The sequence below is a fragment of the Alosa sapidissima genome, chromosome 24 (assembly GCF_018492685.1).
Source record: "Alosa sapidissima isolate fAloSap1 chromosome 24, fAloSap1.pri, whole genome shotgun sequence".
In the NCBI taxonomy this organism is placed as follows: domain Eukaryota; kingdom Metazoa; phylum Chordata; class Actinopteri; order Clupeiformes; family Clupeidae; genus Alosa; species Alosa sapidissima.
In genome coordinates this window covers 6,421,641-6,441,672 of record NC_055980.1, presented here as the reverse complement: position 1 = coordinate 6,441,672, position 20,032 = coordinate 6,421,641, and the positions used below count along the sequence as shown (strand labels likewise).

Below are 20,032 nucleotides of genomic sequence, written 5' to 3'. Positions count from 1 at the left end.
CTCGAGGTTTCTTCCTATATGTATCTCCAATTCTAGGGAGTTTTCCCTCGCCCCTGTTACCCATGGGCCTCTTTTATTTTCTCTGATTGTCTAAATTGAAATTGAAAATTGAGATATATCAGACTGTCCATTTTCCTCCCCAAACAACTGCTTTTATGGTGCACAGATTAGCACTGGAGAGCAATAAAAATGAGAGCTACAGAATCAGCTCTAAACAAACCTGCTGAACCCACTAGTGAGAAGAAAAGCTTCTGTCAAAACTTATGAACAATGTCTAGTCAAAACAACACAGTGTAGTTTGTTTACCTCACAATAATGGCTTCAAACACCAATATTGCCCAAAAGTTCCCCAACACCAGTGGAGAGTCATGCTCCTAAGATGCACAAAAAAACAGGCTTGCCTTGCACACATTCGGCCCAAGCACAAAGAATACAGATAGGATTCATTATGTTGTGATATGCCAAATATTTATGTGTGTTGTAAAAGGTGTTTTGTTTTTCATTTTTGCAGGGCTGTGTGCCTAAACAACAAAATGACATAATCCGGAGCCTGAACAACTAGTGGAAGTGACATGTGTATTTATTTTCCATTCAAATGCACATGTGCAATGAAAATTAAATAAGGACGAGGAAGTTGTAGAAACTAGCTCACAAATGTCAAAACTTTAGTTGAATGATTAAATATTTATTTAACCTATGATTGTGAGGCAGATAGTCTTAAACCTGTGCTTGATTTTATGTGTCTGCGTGGGCTTTGAGCTGTGTGAATAGACGTCAGTTTAATCTGTCTGCATAAATGCCACTGACCGTTGCATCAACTTTTCAAAAGTTCTTTGTGCAATCCATTACCTGCTCTTAAAAACATACCATCAAATGTTTCCTTTATTATTGAGCTTGTATGAGTATGTGAAAACTAACTAATTAAAATGTACATTTTTATGATTATTCTTTGTTGGTGTAGTTTATAACATATTATTAAATAACATTACTTAACTAACTAGCATGTAATATAATATGAATTAATATTACTTTGTAAAAATCTGCTTTAATATTAAAGAATTTTTGTATATTATTGTAAAAAAGGCCTAATTAAATTGACCAAGATTCCATTTTTAAAATCAATAAAAGGGAAAATATACAAGGGGGGTAAATACTTCTTATAAGCACTGTTTGTGTCTTGACATTAGATAATTAAATGAGAGGTGTTCATATCAGAAAGAAGAAAAAGGGCCCACTATGCATATTTTTATTGAACAGACGCGTTTCGCCGTAGTGCCTTCCTCAGTGTGCTCAAGTCACAAGATGAGTCATTTGAGCACACTGAAGAAGGCACTACGCCGAAATGGGTCTGTGCAATCATAAGCGATAAGTTTGGCACACTCTGAAAAACAAAGAAGAGACTGAGTGAAGTCTGCTCCTACCATACAATTCTCTAGGACTTGGAATATCTCAAACCTACAATAACTCAAACCTATAAGCTAATATAACAAGGACACAAATATGTCATGACATACATTATGTGATAAGTTGTCATGACAGCGTATAACAGTGTCACATGTCCATTATTGGTAACAGCCATGACAGATATAGAAATGTTGGTAACGGAAGCGCTGTGGTACTGGCAGTACCACATTCTGGCCCAAGTGCCCACGGGGCCCTGAGTTCAAGTCCCACCCGGGTCATTTCCCATCCCACCCCACCTCTCATCCCTATCACTTCCCATCAGTCTCTTCACTATCCTGTCTAAATAAAGGCAAAAACACTACAAATAAAAAAAAAAATGATTGACTGCTGATAAGCCCAAGACGTGGAGACAAGACATTAGAGATCACCTATTAAGGTTTCAACTCAGAACAGTTATTAAGAGTGAATAGTTTTTGTAAGACTTTTATCTCATGCTAATTTTAACCATTTGCTTAGTATGGAGCTGCAGCTCATTAGACCAGAAGTGGCTGTAGCAAACACAGTGCTCACTAATGAGTGAGTTCACATTGAAACCAGCAGCATTCTGATCTTCTCAGAGGGTCCACTAAGTCAAACCCACCCACTCATATAGTTCACTCAGATCCATGTAATATGGCATTTCTGACATACACAGATGGATCTAATACACCTGCCAGGGAACAACATCTTGTAAAATGCCGCCCAAGATTCCACATTCCCTATTGTCTGTGCATTTTACTGTACTGATTATGTGTCAATGTAGTTGTGCGTCATGCACTGAATATGAGTTTCAGTACAGATTGTGGCAACAAATATATCTATCTATCTATATATATATATATATATATATATATATATATCTAACTATCTAACTTTATGTCTTTTAGGAGATCTGTCTAAACTCTTGATGAGCTCCAAAGGATAGTAACATCCGTGAGATTATTAAACAGTGTCAAGCCATATGTGCCATGTGAATAATTCATAAAAATACACAAGCTGAGATAAGGTTTGGTGGAGACCTTGGTTTGGTTTTATAGACACCTACAAACAGTGATTTTCTTTTGCCTAACAAGATAGACCCTCTTTAAAAAGATGCCTCCTCGGTAGAGATAAATCATTAGTCAGGACACTATAATTTCCTATTGTTTACATCTGTTCTCTTTTATTCTTAGATCATCTTTGATCGGTTGTAATGAATGGCAATGGCTCGATGTGCGACTCTGTCAATGGAACTGTGGTTCGTGCTGTTCAAAGGCTCACTTCATTAACGCCTGGCTTGACTAACACACTTTGTGTTTTTTGACATTGAGCGGACTTCTTAATAAAGACACACCAGTAGATACACAAACCCCCTCATTTTGTGTGCCTGTTTTTTCCTCAAGAGGGCAAATAACAAGCAAGTTATTTGAAAGTGATTCTGCCTCTGATCTGTTGCCTATTTTAGCCTGTGTGGTTGTCTTGGTGGCAGATGGAGTGTGTGTGTGTGTATGTGTGTGTGTGTGTGTGTGCATGAGTGGGCTGGTGCGTGTGGGCACAGAGGAATGAGTGTGTGCACAACTACTGTGAAGAAAAAAATGACGTCACACACCATCTTCTGGTTCTGATTCTACAAGTCCTAAGGTTTTATTTTTTCCCTCAAACACATGATAGCAGTAGTGAGAAGATTTAGATGGTCCACTCTTGGAGGAGTTATTTAAGGGGAATTAAAACATGCATTGGCAAGCTCTATACAAAACCACTGCTGTTCTTCCATTCCATGCTGTTAAATAACACAAACATCTAAGCTATTGGAAACAAATACACAATGTGTAGCTGCATGTGAATGTGAAAGTTTATCATCTTGAAACAGATCCAGAATCACTTAGAGGAGTTCTTAGGTCACTTCAGCCCACATATCATTTACATCACTAAGCTACAATCGACAGAGACAGTGTAATCATAAACCATTCTTTTTTCGTGTCATACTGATCATATGTCTACTTTTATCAGATTCGTCTCTAAACCTTTATCTAAGCTAATTCACAGTTCATACTTACAGGCCCATAAAGAAGAAAACAGAAGAGTTGCCACTTAATTATATGGGCGGTAACGGTGACATCATCGGGTCCATGCGTGCGTATGATGTCAGAAGAGATGTGGAATAAGGAAGTAAAGAATATTTTACCAACAAATGTTATTTTCCTGCGTGCAACACCCGCAATATTCCCACTCGGGCTAGACTACTACATACAATGTGAGAAGAAGCACATTCGGGCAAACATTCGCCGTACAATGTTGCGTAGCCTACAATGAAAGTTTTTGTTTCGTTTTGTGTTTGATCTTGTAAGCACGACTATGCAGATGATGGAAAAACTAAGTTCTAAAGTCATTTTCTACTCGGGGACTTTTGGGATTCTCGCAGTTATAGTTGCAGTTGCTCAAAGTTTTGGTAAGATAACAGAACTGCGTTGTCTAAGATGTAGCCTAATCTACTGTAAACAAAAAGGCTATACTTGGCTATTGTTTTAATGACGAGAACAGCTGTTAAAAGCCTCTGTAGCACGAACTATTTCGGCCTAGTGTTGTCTAAAGACTGCTTTACATTACGTGTGTGTTTTCATAGTGGCTGATGGTATCTTATTGTAAACATCAGACCTCTATACGATTAAACTATGTTACTGTAGGTTAGTAGGTTTCTCGTGTAAACAAAGGTTGGATTGTTCATTTCCCATCTCAGATTAGGCCTATGTAGGCGTGATGGATGTAAAAAAGAGAAAGAAAACTATAAACAGGGAACGGATTCTACTTTCATACAATGTTTGTAGAAAATGGTACTACACCGCCATCGTGTGGAGTGTGTAGCCAACACAACTGCAAATTCTCTGTTTTGCAACAGGATGGCTATCTATGATGGTGCGTCCTTTACCAACTGCACTCGGCGTCTTGTCCCTTGGTGGAATGGCTTTGATTTGGAGAGATATCAGATGGAGAGTGAAGGGCGAGAACCGGACAGTCGGCGGTCTTCTAAGCCAATATTTCGCCGTCAAGGTGGTGGGCTGGCTGGGGAAGAGACAGAGAGCCAAACTGGAGACTGACACACAGGACATTCGGCGTGCGCAAGAAGAGACGCTCCTGAAACGTCTGCAAAAGAACGCTAACACGTTGTATGGGAAACAGTACGATTTCAGTTCTATCAAAGGTGATAACACTTTCTGTCACTCACACACACACATGGTGCTAGTAGGACACCACAATACGCGAGGACTGCATTTCCAGAGAGCCGCTCATAGACCCCTGCTGCTGCAGGCAGTTAGGTAACACGTTTTCTGCACGGTCGCTTCGGAAAATATATTCATCATCATGCCGCATTTGATTCCACTCAGTAGGTCAACTAATAAATGTGCCATTGCAAAATACATTTAGGCTACTTTGAGGCTTGCTGGGCTTTGTCGAGATTGAATAAGGTTAAAAGAGTGAGAATCAACGTTGTGTAAGTTTGAAGGCGCGTCCCGCCCCCCTTTGAGTTACAGTCAATCTAGCATGCCTGGTTGGTTGCCTTTCCATGGCTCGTTCTCACGTGGTTATATAGTTGTTTAGATTGAATTTCTATTTAGTTTAGTTGGCTTCCAGGAGTAAAAAAAAAAACAATATGTGAGCTTTCTTATATGTACGCTGGCATAATAAACACGGACTGCATGTGTTATTTTAGGTGGATTGTATTTGTGGAAGTATGGCACAAACCTTGTCAGGGCTCTGTAGCGTCATGCAAAACTACAATATTTTACTGAAAGTATGGTGCATTCTGTTAAGCAAGACAAGTGTAGTCTATCATATAACAATATAGCATATAACATATCAACCCTTTCTGGCTCTTTAGTTTGATCTCTTCTTTTAGATTTTTATAGCTTTTATGTCTTTTGAACTGTGTTTTATTATACTGGATGTTATTGTATTGCAACATATCGTGTGGAACTGTTTTGTATTGGTGCTGTATTGTACTGTGTTTCAATGTGTGTCTTTTGTGTCACTTCACCTTCACTGCCCTTACTGCAGATTGTGAGGTGTTCCGCCAGCGCCACCCGGTGACGGAGTACAAGCACTACCGAGACCTGGTGAAGCGGGTGGCCGCGGGTGAGGAGTCAGTCCTCATCGCCGAGCGTCCGCTCATCCTGGCCATGACTTCAGGAACGTCAGGCCAAAGCAGCATGCTGCTGAGCACCAAGGACACCAACACCGAGTTCTTCCTGCAGGTGTGCTTCCTTCCTGTCAGGTCAAAGGTCAAGGTTCAAGGATGTTTCTCTCATTGTCATATATGAGTTTGCCATTACATGATGAGAGATTGCAGTCGGAAGACAACTCGTTTGAAGTCTGGACCAGAAATGTATGGGAAAGGGATGCCAACAAGACTATACATGCCCACTGGCTGTTTTGTGTGGCGCACCACTCAGTTCCATATTCTCTTGTCTTCCTTGAAGCCACATCAGATTGTTTTCATATTTTTCAAATGCTATCAAAGCTATCAAAGAGACCACATTTTTTTACAGTGTATTGAGGGCACAGGCAACTAGCGGATGTTGAGGTGATGTTTGCTATATGTGACAAAAAATATTTTAGTTTAGAAACCGCGTAACATGCCTTAGAGCACCTTTAATTAGGTAAAATATTTGAATGATGATTTTGGTGGTGTTGTTTTTTTCCCCCGCTCTCTGTCTCTGCAGGGTGTGTGTGTGTGTCTGGACGCCATGCGGCAAGCCTTCCCTGCCACCGAGAGCCTCCAGCGCACGCTCAAGCTCTTCTACATGCCCACGCTGCGCCACTCGGAGGCGGGCATCCCCATCGGGCCCAACTCCTCCACGCCAGCCTCCTCGCGCCACCTGCTCCACCTGTACACCACCCCGGAGCCCGCCTTCAGGGTGCCCAGCGAGAGGGACGCGCTCTACCTCCACCTGCTGTTCGCACTCAAGGACCGCAGCCTGGGAACCCTGGAGTCCAACTTCGCCTCCACAGTGTTCTACGCCTTCAGGGCCCTGCAGGTAAATACTGTGACTACAATGGAGGTTGGTATGTCCTAATAGAAGACCTGGACATTGTCAATTCATGTCAAAAGCAGCTGTAACAAGCTGTAGCAGATTTAACCAAATATCAGTCAGTTCTGGGTGGACCTAACTGGAAATATGTTCTGTTTGCTACACATGGTCGGACTGTAGAAAGTACTTACCGTGCAGAATCGGTCTCCAATTTGAACACATGGTGGCTGTCTCTGTCATTGGTATGTCTACTCAAGTGAGTGGCAACCTCAAATACAGCAAGTTTGTGAAGGAGCATGTTGAACCAAAGACATTTCAGTATGGGATTACCCAATGCCATATGTCAAAAACACAAGACATCTATCCATCAACATGTTTTGACACTGGCTGGCGTTGACAGCCATGACTGGTTAGAAGGCCTTATCTGTAATAGGGTGGGACAGATGGGAGATATTCTGTAATTTAGGACATAGTGGACGGAATATGAGGGGATATATAGAAATATTTGAATTTCCCCTTAGGGATCAATAAAGTATCTGTCTGTCTGTCGGTCGTACTGTATGGTAAGAGCAGGACATAATGGTGTATAGACTGTATTGATATTGTGGTGGTCTCACATGAAAAGTTCCATCCCCACCTGCCACCGCTATGCCCTTGAGCAAGGAACTTAACCCTGAGCTGCTCCAGCCCTGCATTTCATTGACAGGTTTAAGTTGCTTTGGATAAAGCATCAGCCAAATCAATAACGATAAATTATATGAGGGGGATATTGTGCATGTACTGGATGGTAAGTCTGGGCTATGTAAAGATATATACTATATGTACGGGTAAGTTTGTGCTTGTGAGGAGATCTGTAATATCTGTACGTTTGTGGGTTTGTGTGTGTTGAGTATTTGTAAGTTTGGTTTTGGGGTCCTCTGTGTGTGTCCCCTCACAGGAGCGTTGGGAAGAGCTGCTGACCGATATAGAGTTGGGTCAGGTCAACCCAGCCCTGCAGCTGGAGCCGGACGTGCGGGCGGCGCTAGAGAAGCTGGTGGCGGCGGACCCGGGGCGGGCGGCGGAGCTGCGTGCCCACGGAGAGGGCGGCTTCGAGGGCATCGTCCTGCGGGTCTGGCCCCAGCTCAACCTGGTGCTGGCCGTGGACTCGGGCTCCAATCAGATTTATGGGGAGATGCTGAGGCAGCATTACTGCAAAGGGCTGCCCTTTTACTCCCCCTTCTACGCAGCCACTGAAGGTGTGTGTGTGTGTGTGTGTGTGTGTGTGTCTGTGTGTGTGTGTGTGTGTGTGTGTGTCTGTGTGTCTGTGTCTGTGTCTGTGTGTGTGTGTCTGTGTCTGTGTGTGTGTGTGTGTCTGTCTGTGTGTGTGTGTGTGTGTGTGTGTGTGTGTCTGTCTGTGTGTCTGTGTGTGTGTGTGTGTGTGTGTGTGTGTGTGTGTGTGTGTGTTTTGGGTAGTGGTAGGATGATAAATTGACCTGATGGCTATTCATATGTGTGTTTAGGTGGCAAGTCTTTGTGCAGGTCTAATTGGAAGCAAAGTTAATAGTTACTGACTGTTACAAAGTTAACACTTACTGTATGTAAAAACTGTTGTGAGTGACAGTATGTGAAACTTGTTTTGTGGATGTGAACAAGAGAGCTCTGTAAACATTTGCGATCACTCGCAAACAGCCTGAGGAGGTAGCTCTACGCAGACATACAGGGTTTAGTGCAGGGCGATATGTAGCAAAAAAAGGTGTTTGGAACATTTCATATAGATCTTTGCAAATTATGTTTTTTCACTTCTTCAGACCCTATAGTTTGCAAAACCTGTTTCCAATTTTTTCCCGGACTGCACAGATCCAAAATCCAAGATGGCGAATATATCTCCAAAAATTGCAAATAATCGCCTTTTTAAACATTTTAAATGGATATATGTTAGGTATTATCATTATATACATACATTTTCTAATAAAATGTAATGACTTAGGTAATAAATATGACCATGGGTGACATGAGATGTCATGATTATCAACCAGTGATGGGTGTAACCACCATTATGCTATTTATTGGCATACCCGGAAAAACACATTGACTGATTTAAAAGTTTCCTTCACATAACCTAATAATCATTTGAATTAAAGTAATGTTCTGCACTCACCACAATAGATTAGATTAGATTAGATTAGATTAGATTATACTTTATTGTCATTGTAGAGTACAAGTATGAAGACAACGAAATGTGGTTTGCGTCTAACCAGAAGTGCAAAAAAGGAGAAAAGTGCAATGTGATATACAAAATATAGGCAGGTGGCGCATAGACAGGTCAAAAAATATAGTGCAGTGTAGACAGTAGTATACAGTTGATTTATGTAAGGTAGAGAGGTTTGGAGTAATATAAATATGTGCAGTGTATTAGCAGTTACCTTATAAGAGCAGAATAAATATGGCTATGTAATGTGAACAATGTATGAACAACATACATTGGGGGGGGGGGGGGGGGGTGTCTGCCTCCTTGTTGTCCCTGTCAAGGTTGCCATGGTCGTGGACACCTCAACAGGCACAGGCAAGGAGGCATTGGGCGGGGGTGGGGGGGCTTGGTTGGTTGGTTGTCACCAGGATGCAGAGCTAGAGTTCAGCTGCAGGAAAGCTTCCTCTGAACCTGCTGTGCGCCTTATGCAAGCATCGCTTGCCCTGGATGGCCTCGATGGAGGGGAGTGAGGAACCGGTGATGCGTTGGCCAGTTTTCACCACCCTTTGCAGTGTTTTCCAGTCGTGGGCAGAGCAGTTGCCATACCAAACTGTGACACAGTTGGTAAGGATACGCTTGATGGTGCAGGGGTAGAAGTTCACCAGGATCTGAGGAGGCCGGTGGACCTTCTTTAGCCTCCTCAGATAGAAGAGATGCTGGCTGATTATATGCAAGCCTAATGCTGCATATGGTCTGCCTTCATCCATGAATTGTGACTGGTTTCAGAAACAGCATCCTCTGAACAATCTACAGAGAGTAGCTCAGTGCCATTAACACACACATTGGATAGCATGGTGCCATTAACACACACATTGGATAGCACAAATGTGTGTGTCAGCTCCTCAAAACATGGTTTTCAAACAGCTAAAGCCCTTTGGTGGAACATGTTTAAAACTCTAAAACCCAACCAGGGAGTGGAAAAACTCTGGAACTAGGGAAATCCCATCCCTATGATTGCCCTACCATCACCTAGGTTTCATCCTATATGTTTCTCCAATTCTTGGGAGTTTTTCCTCGCCCCTGTTACTCATGAGCTCTGTCTGAATGTTTAACACTGTAAAGCGCCATGAGACATGTGTAATGTTTGGACGCTCTATAAGTGAAATGAAATTGAAATTGAAATTCTCAGAGCACACAGGCAAGCAAATGTTTGGGCACAAGATACAGTGCCTGCTCCAAAGAATCTTGACTCACTATCACTGGGATGGAGGCAAATTGTTGATGGGCAATGGGCTCCTGTTCTGTCAAAACTTCCACCAGCACCAGAGGCTGTTGTGGAGCTTGTGAAGTGCTGTTGTCTTGCCAGCCAATGCAGTAGGTGTTCTTGCAAGAGTAACAACTTACCATTAACGCAACTTTGCAGGTGTGAAGGCTCTGAGGAGATGTGCACCAATATTAAAAAGACAGTGAGTCAAGATTCTTTGGAGCAGATTGGTTTGGAGAAGTTTGGTTGAACTCATCAATAATGAAACAAGATGCAGATTTTTGTCTTTTTTTTTCATTATTTTCCATTTTTTCTCCAAATTTCTTGGTAAATGATGCAATACAATAGTCTGTATCTGACTTGTCTACCTTATTAGGTGTATATGTATCAAAAAGTTGACCACTTTAAGCCTTTATATTATTTTTCTGCATATATTGTCCACCATCTTGACTTTTGGCACTGAAAATGAAGAAAAAAAATTGGAAACAGGTTGTTTTGTATTCAATGGGATCCTAGCAAGTAAAAAATCACCTTTTGCAAAAATCTATATGAATCGTTCCTAAATTTACACAATTCCCCTCACTAGTTACTGGATAAAGGGTTACTGTCTTAAATTGGTATGTTTACAAAAAGCATTACAATTTTACTGTTCTGAGAAAACATGGAGTAAATATGTTTGCCACAAATGTCCACCTCTGATCGCTGAATTTGAACGCTCCTCTGGACTAACTAGGCCTAATTGCAGATTATGAATGACAATTGAGGATTGTGAAGTGTGAAACCAAACCGTGTGTGTGTGTGTGTGTGTGTGTGTGTGTGTGTGTGTGTGCAGGTCTTATAGGAGTGAATCTGTGGCCTGAGCAGGAGCGTCGCCAGTACCTGTTGTGTCCACGCTCCATGTTCTGCGAGTTTATGCCTGAGGCATCTCTGGATGAGGAGGACCCACAGACACTCCTCATGGACCAGGTGCAGGAGGGCCGCAACTATGAGCTGCTCGTCACTAACGCTTCCGGACTCTTCAGGTAGGGGGCGCTCCACTGGGAACTTGACACTGAGAAGAGGATCTTTTTCTATGATATCTAAACATATTTAATTACTTTGTTTTGTTTTGAATTGTGTTTAACTGATAGCTATTGAATTAATTCTGTTATAAGATGCATGTAAGATGTAATTCTGGAAAGATATGGTTATGGGATTTGGCAGACACTTTTGTCCAAAGCGACATACAAATACAAAAACAATAATACAGCCGCAAGCGGCAATGGCGGCTCCGAGCACCTGCGGGCCGCAACCCGTGACATGTCGGAATCCAACAAAGCACCGACGTGGTGCGTTTGTGAAATGTACATATTTGATGTGTGTGCTATTTGTTTTTGTATTTCATTTTCTGCCGCATTTACTTGCTTGGCCAGGTGGGGGCGCAATGCAAGGCAGGCCCATTGGGTGTCATCATAATCATTATATATATTAACCTGAGAAATTTCAGATCATTCATTTGAAGCAAAGAACATTTCTGATACACTTTTTGGTTGGCCAGATGGTGGCGCTATGTTAGGCATGGATATTACACATGTAAATATCATTACAATAATGATATCCAAAAATTTTGTAAACTTTCAGATTAATCACTTAAGGCATTGTCCATTTCTGGCACATTTCCTGCTTGGCCAGGTGGTGGCACTATGTCAGGCAGGCCGATTGGGTGTCTAGATATTATCATAATCATAATATCTATTAACCTGTTAAGTGGAGTACGTTCAAATCTATCACGTGACATTAGTGTTCTTGTCATTCTTTCTGTTGCTAGTGGGTGGCACTATGCCAAATATGGATTATGGGCTTGTGAATATTGTCATTACCATGGTATTCAATAACCTGTGAAATTTAAAACATTGCAAGCCATGCATGGTGAATTAAGACACATTTATTGTTTTTGTGGAAGGGTATTAAAATTCATAGTTTCGCCATTTCGTCAAATTACAACATATCAAAAAAAGCTTCTCCATTTAGAATCAGAAGCATATTGGCATCATGTCTACTAACTTTCACATAAATCGGAGCAACCGTCTAGGAGGAGTATGTTAAAATTGATCATGTCCACAACACACAAAATCTCAATTACCTCACTTCCTGTGGGTGTGGCTAATGGCATGTTAAAGGAAAACTTGGCAGGATTTCCCCCTCTGCTGGAGAAATTGTGAATTATGCTATTTCAAACTGTGGAAAAAGGTAACGATAAAGCACATGGATTTGTTTACAAGCTAGCAAAACGGTTAGCATAAGTTCGGCAGACAATGTGAATGTTACAAGGTAAGAAACATGATTTTAAACGAGTTTTCCGGGACGGTAGTCTCAATGTTGCAAGGTTGGTTTTCCGCCTGGGGACGTTAGGGGCAGCGGGAAAAGTCACCATTTTCACCGGAACAGGTCATTTAACCATCCAAATGATTTCTAAACGGGTTTATTATGTTGAAATAGTTGCCAAGTTCTCCTTTAATACAAAAGTTGATTGTTTTTGGGAGTTACATACACCCACCAAATTTGGTGTGTGTATCTAAAACTATATGCCAACCACAAGTCACAGTGACATATGGGGGCGCTGTGAAGTTCCTGGGCCACGCCCAGTGCCAAGGCTTTTCCCATATGTATTCACGGTACCTCTTGATGTGTGTGCCAAATTTCACCCATGGGAAGCACCTCTTTTGGCATCACAATTCTTCACATTTGAGTCCGCACAAAATTCAAATACCTCACTTCCTGTTGGGCGTGGCTAATGCATTGTACATACGAAAGTTGTTCATCTTGGGGATATACACACACCTACCAAATTTGGTGTGTCTAGCTGAAAGTATGTGCCAACCACTGGATCAATCACCTAAGGGGGCGCTACTGAGTCCCTGGGCCACGCCCGGGGACAAGCCTTCATGCCTGTGTAGCCATTGTCATACCAGATGTGTGTGCCAAATTCCAAGACGGTGAACAAATAATAATAATAATAATCCTTCCAAAAACAATAGGGCTTCGACCTAGTGCTCGGGCCCTAATAATATTTAAAATTTAACAGGGAACAGGTCAAACTATAATAAGGAGAATAGCAATAATAAAAAACAACAATGTCAATTCAATCAATAGCCTAATAAAGTAAGCAATGAAAATGAGGGGAAAAAGCAATAATAAACAATAATGTCTATTCAATCAATAATATAAAAACACTAACATGGTAAGACTACATTAAGGAGAATATCAATAATAAACAATAATGTCAAATTAATCAACAGCCTAATGGAAATAAAACAATATTATACAAACCACAATGCATAAGAAGCGCTTAAAGAACTAAGTGCATGTTGAACAGAAATGTCTTTAGACTCCTCTTAAACGACCCAAACCTATCACAGGAACGGAGAGCACTGGGCAACTCATCCACCAACATGGAACCACTGAGGAAAAGAGTCTTGAATTAGACCTAGCGTTTATGACTGGTCGACACAACAGACCGCAGTGGGCGGTTGGGGATGTACATCATTATTGAATTAAAATAACTAGGAGAGCAGATCCAGTCAGTCAGAAACAAAACTAACATTTAATGTGATTATAAGCGTTACAGTTTTATTGTTGGTGTTGTTTGTTAAAGATTTCCTTTATGGAGAATAGTTCATATTCAATGTTTTGAAATTCTGGCTTTGTCTTTCTCTCTAGATATCGTGTTGGGGACATCATCAAGGTTGTTGGGTTCCACAACAAGTGCCCTGTGGTGGAATTTCAGTATAGGTAATGCATAGCAAGTCATTCACACTCTGTCTGTGAGTATGGTGATTTGTGTTGGTCGTATCCCTCTGTGTGTGTATGTACGTGTGATATGTGCATGCGTGTGTTTGTGAGTGAGTATATGTATGTGCGTGTACGTGTCTGTGCACGATGTGGGTGTGTGTGCACATGTCTGTGTGCATTTGTGTGTGTGTACATATGTGAAGTGATGTGTGTGTGTGTGTGTGTGTGTGTGTGTGTGTGTGTGTGTGTGTGTGTGTGTGTGTGTGTGTGCGTATGGTAATTTAACTTGTTCACACCCCTCAGGCGAGGTCAGATGCTGAATGTCCGAGGTGAGAAGGTGTCCGAGGCTGTATTCCTGGGTGCTCTGCAGCGCACCTTGCCCCTGTGGCCGGGAGCCAAGCTGGTGGACTACTGCTGTGCTGAGAACGGCATTCTGGGTAACATAGTTTTAACCAGGACAAAAGGATGGCTTTGCACTTTGAGATGTAGTTTTATTCAGTAGGAGTCATGTATAAATCAGCCTTTTTGGATATATTTGTCCTTGGATTAACTATGAGATGTGAATTCTATGAATGAGTATTATGTGTTAGTGATGTTCTGTTCCTCTGTAATGTAGGAGAGAGTTCTGGGGGGGCCCAGCCTCACTACCAGGTCTTCCTAGAGCTGAAGGGGGTGAGGGATCTGAGTGAGGAGCAGAGATACAAGGTGAGGCACAATGTGGCTGTCAGTAGCACCTCCACAGAGGCTACTTTCACATGTGTGAGGTGGACACTAACCTCTTTATTTTTGGGATTGGAGCGTGTGAGTGTTCTTTCCATTCCAGCCATCCTCTTACTTTGTCCACGTCTCCCGTTCTCGCTCTTTCTCAACGTCTCTCTCTCTCTCTCTCTCTCAATCTCTCTCTTTCTCTATCTTTCTCTCTGTTTTGTTAAGTTGCTTTTCTGCTCTTCTCCTTCTGATTTAACTGTAAATTGGTTGTAGACATAAAATAACATATTTGATGCTTCTGCGCTAGCAAAAACAAATATACTTTTTTTGTTTTTTTTTAGCTCGATCACTGTCTTCAGGAGGAGTCGGCTGTTTACAAGTCCTTCCGATTTAAAGGCAGCATCGGACCAATGAAAGTGCACCTGGTGAGGGAGGGGGCGTTCCAGGAACTGAAGGGGCAAATGATGTCCTACTCCAACACCTCGCCCAACACTTTCAAGATGCATCGTGTCATCCGCAGGAAGGAGTATGCCGACTTCCTGTTTGGGAAGACAATCTCCTGAGAGATGGGTTCATACACTGCCCAGTATCACAGACTGGCTCCCTCTAGTGAGCTGGAGCTCAAAGCGCGCCTTAGTGGGTTTGCCAGGTCCAGCAATGAGTGGAACTGTGAGTTTTGGAGAGACAAGAATAAACTGTACAGGGCCACTTTGTTATCACATTTTTTGTGGCCGCCATAATGATTAGGAGGATTACAGCTCTCCTGTTAAAGACATTTCAATGGCCATCTGCTTTTGTCTGGCTACAGGCTGTGTACTGAAGAGGTATTAGACCTACAGCAAAGGTATCCTCACTGGCAAAATGATGGCAACCATACCTGTGTGCAATTCTGTGTTTTCTTATAACTTTTTGAGTGAATTGACTCATTTGTGTTGATATATCCAATTCTTGCAGGCACAAGGTGAGACAAGATTCTCTCTCATTATCGATTTAAGTGGCCTTACGTTGTTAATGTTATTTCTTCTGCTTAAAGGAGAATTCCGGTGTGATATTGACCTAAAGTGTATTGAAACATGATACCGAGTGTGAACGTATGTCTCATAGCCCATCTCGGCTTGTCCCCTGCACTCAAAATCTGGCGCTAGTTAGCCGATGCTACCAACAGCTTTTTCAATAGTAGTGCTTCGGCATCGGGCTAGCCATGCAAATAAATCACTGTTTTACACCCATTTACGAGGCTCAATGTATCTCCACACTTCATTGGTAGACTTCCGAGGGCCCTGACATGTAAAACGAGATATTGAGAACTTTGAAAAAGCACTGGTAGTTTACTTACAAGACGATTTATACAGACAGTATCTTCACGAAGTTTAGCGTTTGCATCCATCTTGAATTTAGTCACGATAAGTCGAGCAACGAGTAAGAATGAACAGGTATGATAAGGGATCAGATTCCAAAAATAATTTAGTGGAAATGCATGGATTCCAGTTGCTGCTACTGGAAGAAACTGGAATCCATGCATTTCCACTGAATTATTTTTGGAATCTGATCCCTTATCATACCTGTTCATTCTTACTCGATGCTCGACTTATCGTGACTAAATTCAAGATGGATGCAAACGCTAAACTTCGTGAAGATACTGTCTGTATAAATCGTCTTGTAAGTAAACTACCAGTGCTTTTTCAAAGTTCTCAATGTCTCGTTTTAAATGTCAGGGCCCTCGGAAGTCTACCAATGAAGTGTGGAGATACATTGAGCCTCGTAAATGGGTGTAAAACAGTGATTTATTTGCATGGCTAGCCCGATGCCGAAGCACCACTATTGAAAAAGCTGTTGGTAGCATCGGCTAACTAGCGCCAGATTTTGGAGTGCAGGGGACAAGCCGAGATGGGCTATGAGACATACGTTCACACTCGGTATCATGTTTCAATACACTTTAGGTCAATATCACACCGGAATTCTCCTTTAAGGACGATACCTCTGACAGTTGAAACAGTTGGGCTTGCGGTGGAAAATCACAGTGGTGTTCAACTCACTCAAACAAATTAATATTCACTAATATTTAAAGGTCTATATGATGTTCCGTTGTCAGAAGAATGAAGGGAGTCATTCTCAGTAACACATAAGTGTTATTCAGCCCCATTAATGAGGTCTCCATAGGACTTCAGTGTGTGAGTAAGGGCTGATATCCCTCAGACACTAATCCATATGCAGCGTCCAGCTTCTCTCATTATGATGCTGCCCAGTTGCATCACATCTGTCTGGTCTGGGTTACACTTTTAAGGTTTGAGGGTATGACCTGTAGCCATGACCTGAAAGCCTGAAATCAATACATTAACTACCTACTTAGACACTGTTTTATACTGACAACACACACAAGGACTGTTGGTATCAATCCGTCAATGGTTGCAGCTTCCAATATACCTTCATTATTATGATATTGTGAAGTTGTATCACATGGGTTGGCAAATAAATAAACACAAATACTGATGGCATTGATGGTTGATTCAGGGAAGGATTTGGTAGTGTGTGGTGCATTAGTGCATTTGCACTCTAACCTGAAAGCATCTCTGTTAGTGCTGTAACCCCCCACTACCTCCACCAGGGGGAGCCAAAATATAAGCAAGCTGCATTATACTAGCAGACACACGGATGGTTCATGGATGGTTTATGGTTATAGAAATGTTAATTTAACCATTCATTTCGGTTGATGTTGACTTAATAATGAATTGTTGCACCACAAGTGAGTGAATGAGTACTAATAGTTTTAGTTTGGACCCCACTGAGGGGAATTACTGGCCCTGGAGCAACAGTGACCCAGTGGCCTATAGGATCTGGATCTGTGTATGTACACTTGTTGTCAGTGTCAGATCAGTTGTGTGTGCATACATCTGTAAACGGGCTTTGTCTGGCCATGTCTGGCTCGGTTTTAGTTGTTTGTACATGTGCTGATTGCATGTCGTGAGTGAGTGAGTCTGCTTATGTGAGGATGTGTGCGTGTGCGTGATCATACTGTAGGTTTCCACTATAGTTATGGCCGTTGCCATGCAGGCTTGGTGTTCTTTAGATGCACATATCATATGGGTTACTGTCCGGCACTCTGCAGCCACTCCAGGTCAGCACATTACTCTTCTCTTCTCTGAGCCTGCACCAAATGTGTTGACACAAATGATGCTAATTAAAGAGCAAAAAAGGAAACTTGAATAAAACTTTGCGTCTGTGTGCCCCAAGAACAGGACAGGCAAGGGGGAAAAAACAAAGGAAAAACTTGTGAAATTGCTGAGCCGAGATTTTTGCATGGGGCCGACCCAGACCAGTAGAAGGGAGCTGGCAGCACAGCGGTTCCGTCTGTTGATCTGAGTTCCGTATTGTTCTAATGGCGTTCTAATAATGTCCCCGGCCGCGCTCCTCGGCGCTGCTCCCCTAGCTCTAAGTGGGCTAGTATTTTTAGCAGCGCCCCATTTCTGACGAGGCTTGACATGGCTACTGCTGTTCACGCTCCAGCGTGGCGCTTTTCAGACAAACGCTGAGAGGGAGAGAGAGAGAAGGGACTGCAGGGGCTAAATTTACCACGGGCGGACATATTGTTTCACTTGTTTTGATTTGCTTGTTTTTGGTTATCTAATGCCGTATAGGTTGTTTCTGGGGCATGAATGTGTGATCTCCTCATAAAGGCTTGTGCCTCCTTAGGGTACCAAGGGCAAGGAAAGGACAATTGTCTGTTATAAATGTTAATGTTGTTTGATGCAACCACAGTAGCTGAAGCACTTAGATCCATCAGAAAACGTTATGTAGAGGGAACTATAACACAGTAAGAAATAGTTTTCTGAACACCTTATGTGATGCTGACCAGGGTGTTTCCACAAAGCCAAAATCACCCTTACCAAGAGAGTAAGAGCTAAAAACGATAGTCTCTCTACCATCTAATGATGTGTGACAATAACGCTTTTAAGGAACATAACCTAGAAACAGCACTGTGATCACATGACCCTTCCCAGTTGCCCCGTGACCTGTTCGTCAGAGCATCATTTTTGGCGAGTGTGTGGCGTTTGCTGCAGGTGTGAAACACACTGCTCAGGGGCGAAGGCGAACATGAGCTCTCATTATCCCACACGGCACCGCTGTAGGGAGCCGAGACACGAAAGGGGTGAGCTCCGGACAACCACACACAAACACACGTGTACTCACTCCCCCTCTGTCTCTCTGAGAGGAGAGGCCAGTAAGGGGTCATATACACACACACACACTCTCTTTCTTTTGCTCTCTCTCTCTCACACACACTCATACACAGACTCTCTCTCCCTAGCACGCTGACACACACACACACAAGCTGACCTGTCACCTGTCTCACCTTACCTGCTCACCTGCGCAGCTGGCCCAGAGGACCGTGGTAGGGTGGCGCTCCTCTGTGCCAAGCAAGGGACACCAGCAGGCCCCGGCAATCAGGATGATTACCCCTGGGGTCTGGCTCCCACTGCCAGGCTGGTGTCAACAGTGGAGGATGGGGAGGAGAGGGAGAGGGAAAGTGTGTGTGTGTGTGTGTGTATGTTTGTGGTAAGTCGGTGTGTGTTGTGGTTGTTGTAATTGTGTGTGTGGGTATGGTGGTAGTAAGTTGGTGTACGTTGTGGTTGTAGTAATTGTGTGTGTGAGTGTGTGTGTGTGTGTGTAGTAGTGGGTGATGAGGGTGTGTGTGGAGATGAGGAGAGGGGTGGATTGGTAATGGATGCGCCGCCTTGCCCTGGCGGTGCGACTAAAAGAGATGGATGCCTTACACGCAGCCGATACAATGAGCTGCCCATTAAAAATGGATCCCGCAGCCGAAGAGGCTGGCAGCCCCGCCGAGCTGAGCCGTGGCAGCGCTGTCATGGGACGCATCACTCTCACTCTCGTTCACTAAGCCAGCCATGCTCCCTCTCTCGCTTTCTCTCTCTCTCTCTCTCTCTCTCTCTCTCTCTCTCTAGCTTTCTGTTACAGTCTCTATTGGTCCCTTGTTCCCCCTCTCTCTTTCACTATTTCTTTATCTCTCTCTATCACTCTTTCTCTCTCTCCTTACCAGTCTGTATCTCTCATTCTCTCTCTATCCCATTTACCCCACTCTGTCACTATCTTTCTCTCTATTGCTCTATCTTTGTCACACTATCACTCTTTCTCTTTCTGTCTCTGTCTTTCTCACACTCTCTTGATACATCTGTCCCTTTTTAAACCCATTCTCTGAACCTCTCTCTCTCTCTTTCTCTCCCTATATCCTTGATTTTCACTTTCTCTAAAGTCTCTCATTCTCTCTTTTTACTCGTGTTTGACACTTTCATTCACACATTCTCCCCTGTCGTCTTTGCCTCTTGTAATCTTTCTCAATCCAGCTATTGTTCCTGCTATCTCTTCTTTATACAATCTTACTATAATATCTTTTCTGTCTTTCCTTTCAGCAATTTTTTCTTTTGTTTCTGTATTTTTCCGTTCTATCTGTCTTCTCATTCTATTGCTGTCCATTCTGTCTGTGTTCTGCCTCTCCCTGATACAATCTGACTGTCATATCTCATTGACCGTCTTCCTGCTGTTTAGTTCTTTCCCCTTTATTTCTGTATTTTTCCATCTCTTCTCTCTGTATTTCACTATGTTGGTTTTGTTTCTGCTTGTTTTCGTCTCCTCATCTCATCAGCACGTATTCTTTCA

General features: G+C 42.6%; 1 protein-coding gene across 1 annotated transcript; it reads left to right on the top strand.

The window, feature by feature from the left end:
- The first annotated feature begins 3,571 nt into the window (after positions 1-3,571).
- On the top strand, positions 3,572-15,384 carry ghdc (GH3 domain containing). Its single transcript, XM_042083628.1, has 10 exons — positions 3,572-3,871; positions 4,319-4,621; positions 5,476-5,672; positions 6,141-6,455; positions 7,387-7,684; positions 10,713-10,902; positions 13,580-13,651; positions 13,955-14,088; positions 14,268-14,356; positions 14,701-15,384. The coding sequence occupies exons 1-10, from the start codon at positions 3,778-3,780 to the stop codon at positions 14,920-14,922; spliced, it is 1,914 nt and encodes a 637-aa protein (XP_041939562.1). The 5' UTR covers positions 3,572-3,777; the 3' UTR covers positions 14,923-15,384.
- Positions 15,385-20,032: the final 4,648 nt, after the last annotated feature.

Coding starts and splice junctions, on each gene's coding strand:
- ghdc (XM_042083628.1), top strand. CDS start 3,778: ATGCAGATGATGGAAAAACTAAGTTCTAAAGTCATTTTCTACTCGGGG. Junction 5,673..6,140: donor ACACCGAGTTCTTCCTGCAG/GTGTGCTTCCTT, acceptor CTGTCTCTGCAG/GGTGTGTGTGTGTGTCTGGA. Junction 14,089..14,267: donor TGCTGAGAACGGCATTCTGG/GTAACATAGTTT, acceptor TCTGTAATGTAG/GAGAGAGTTCTGGGGGGGCC.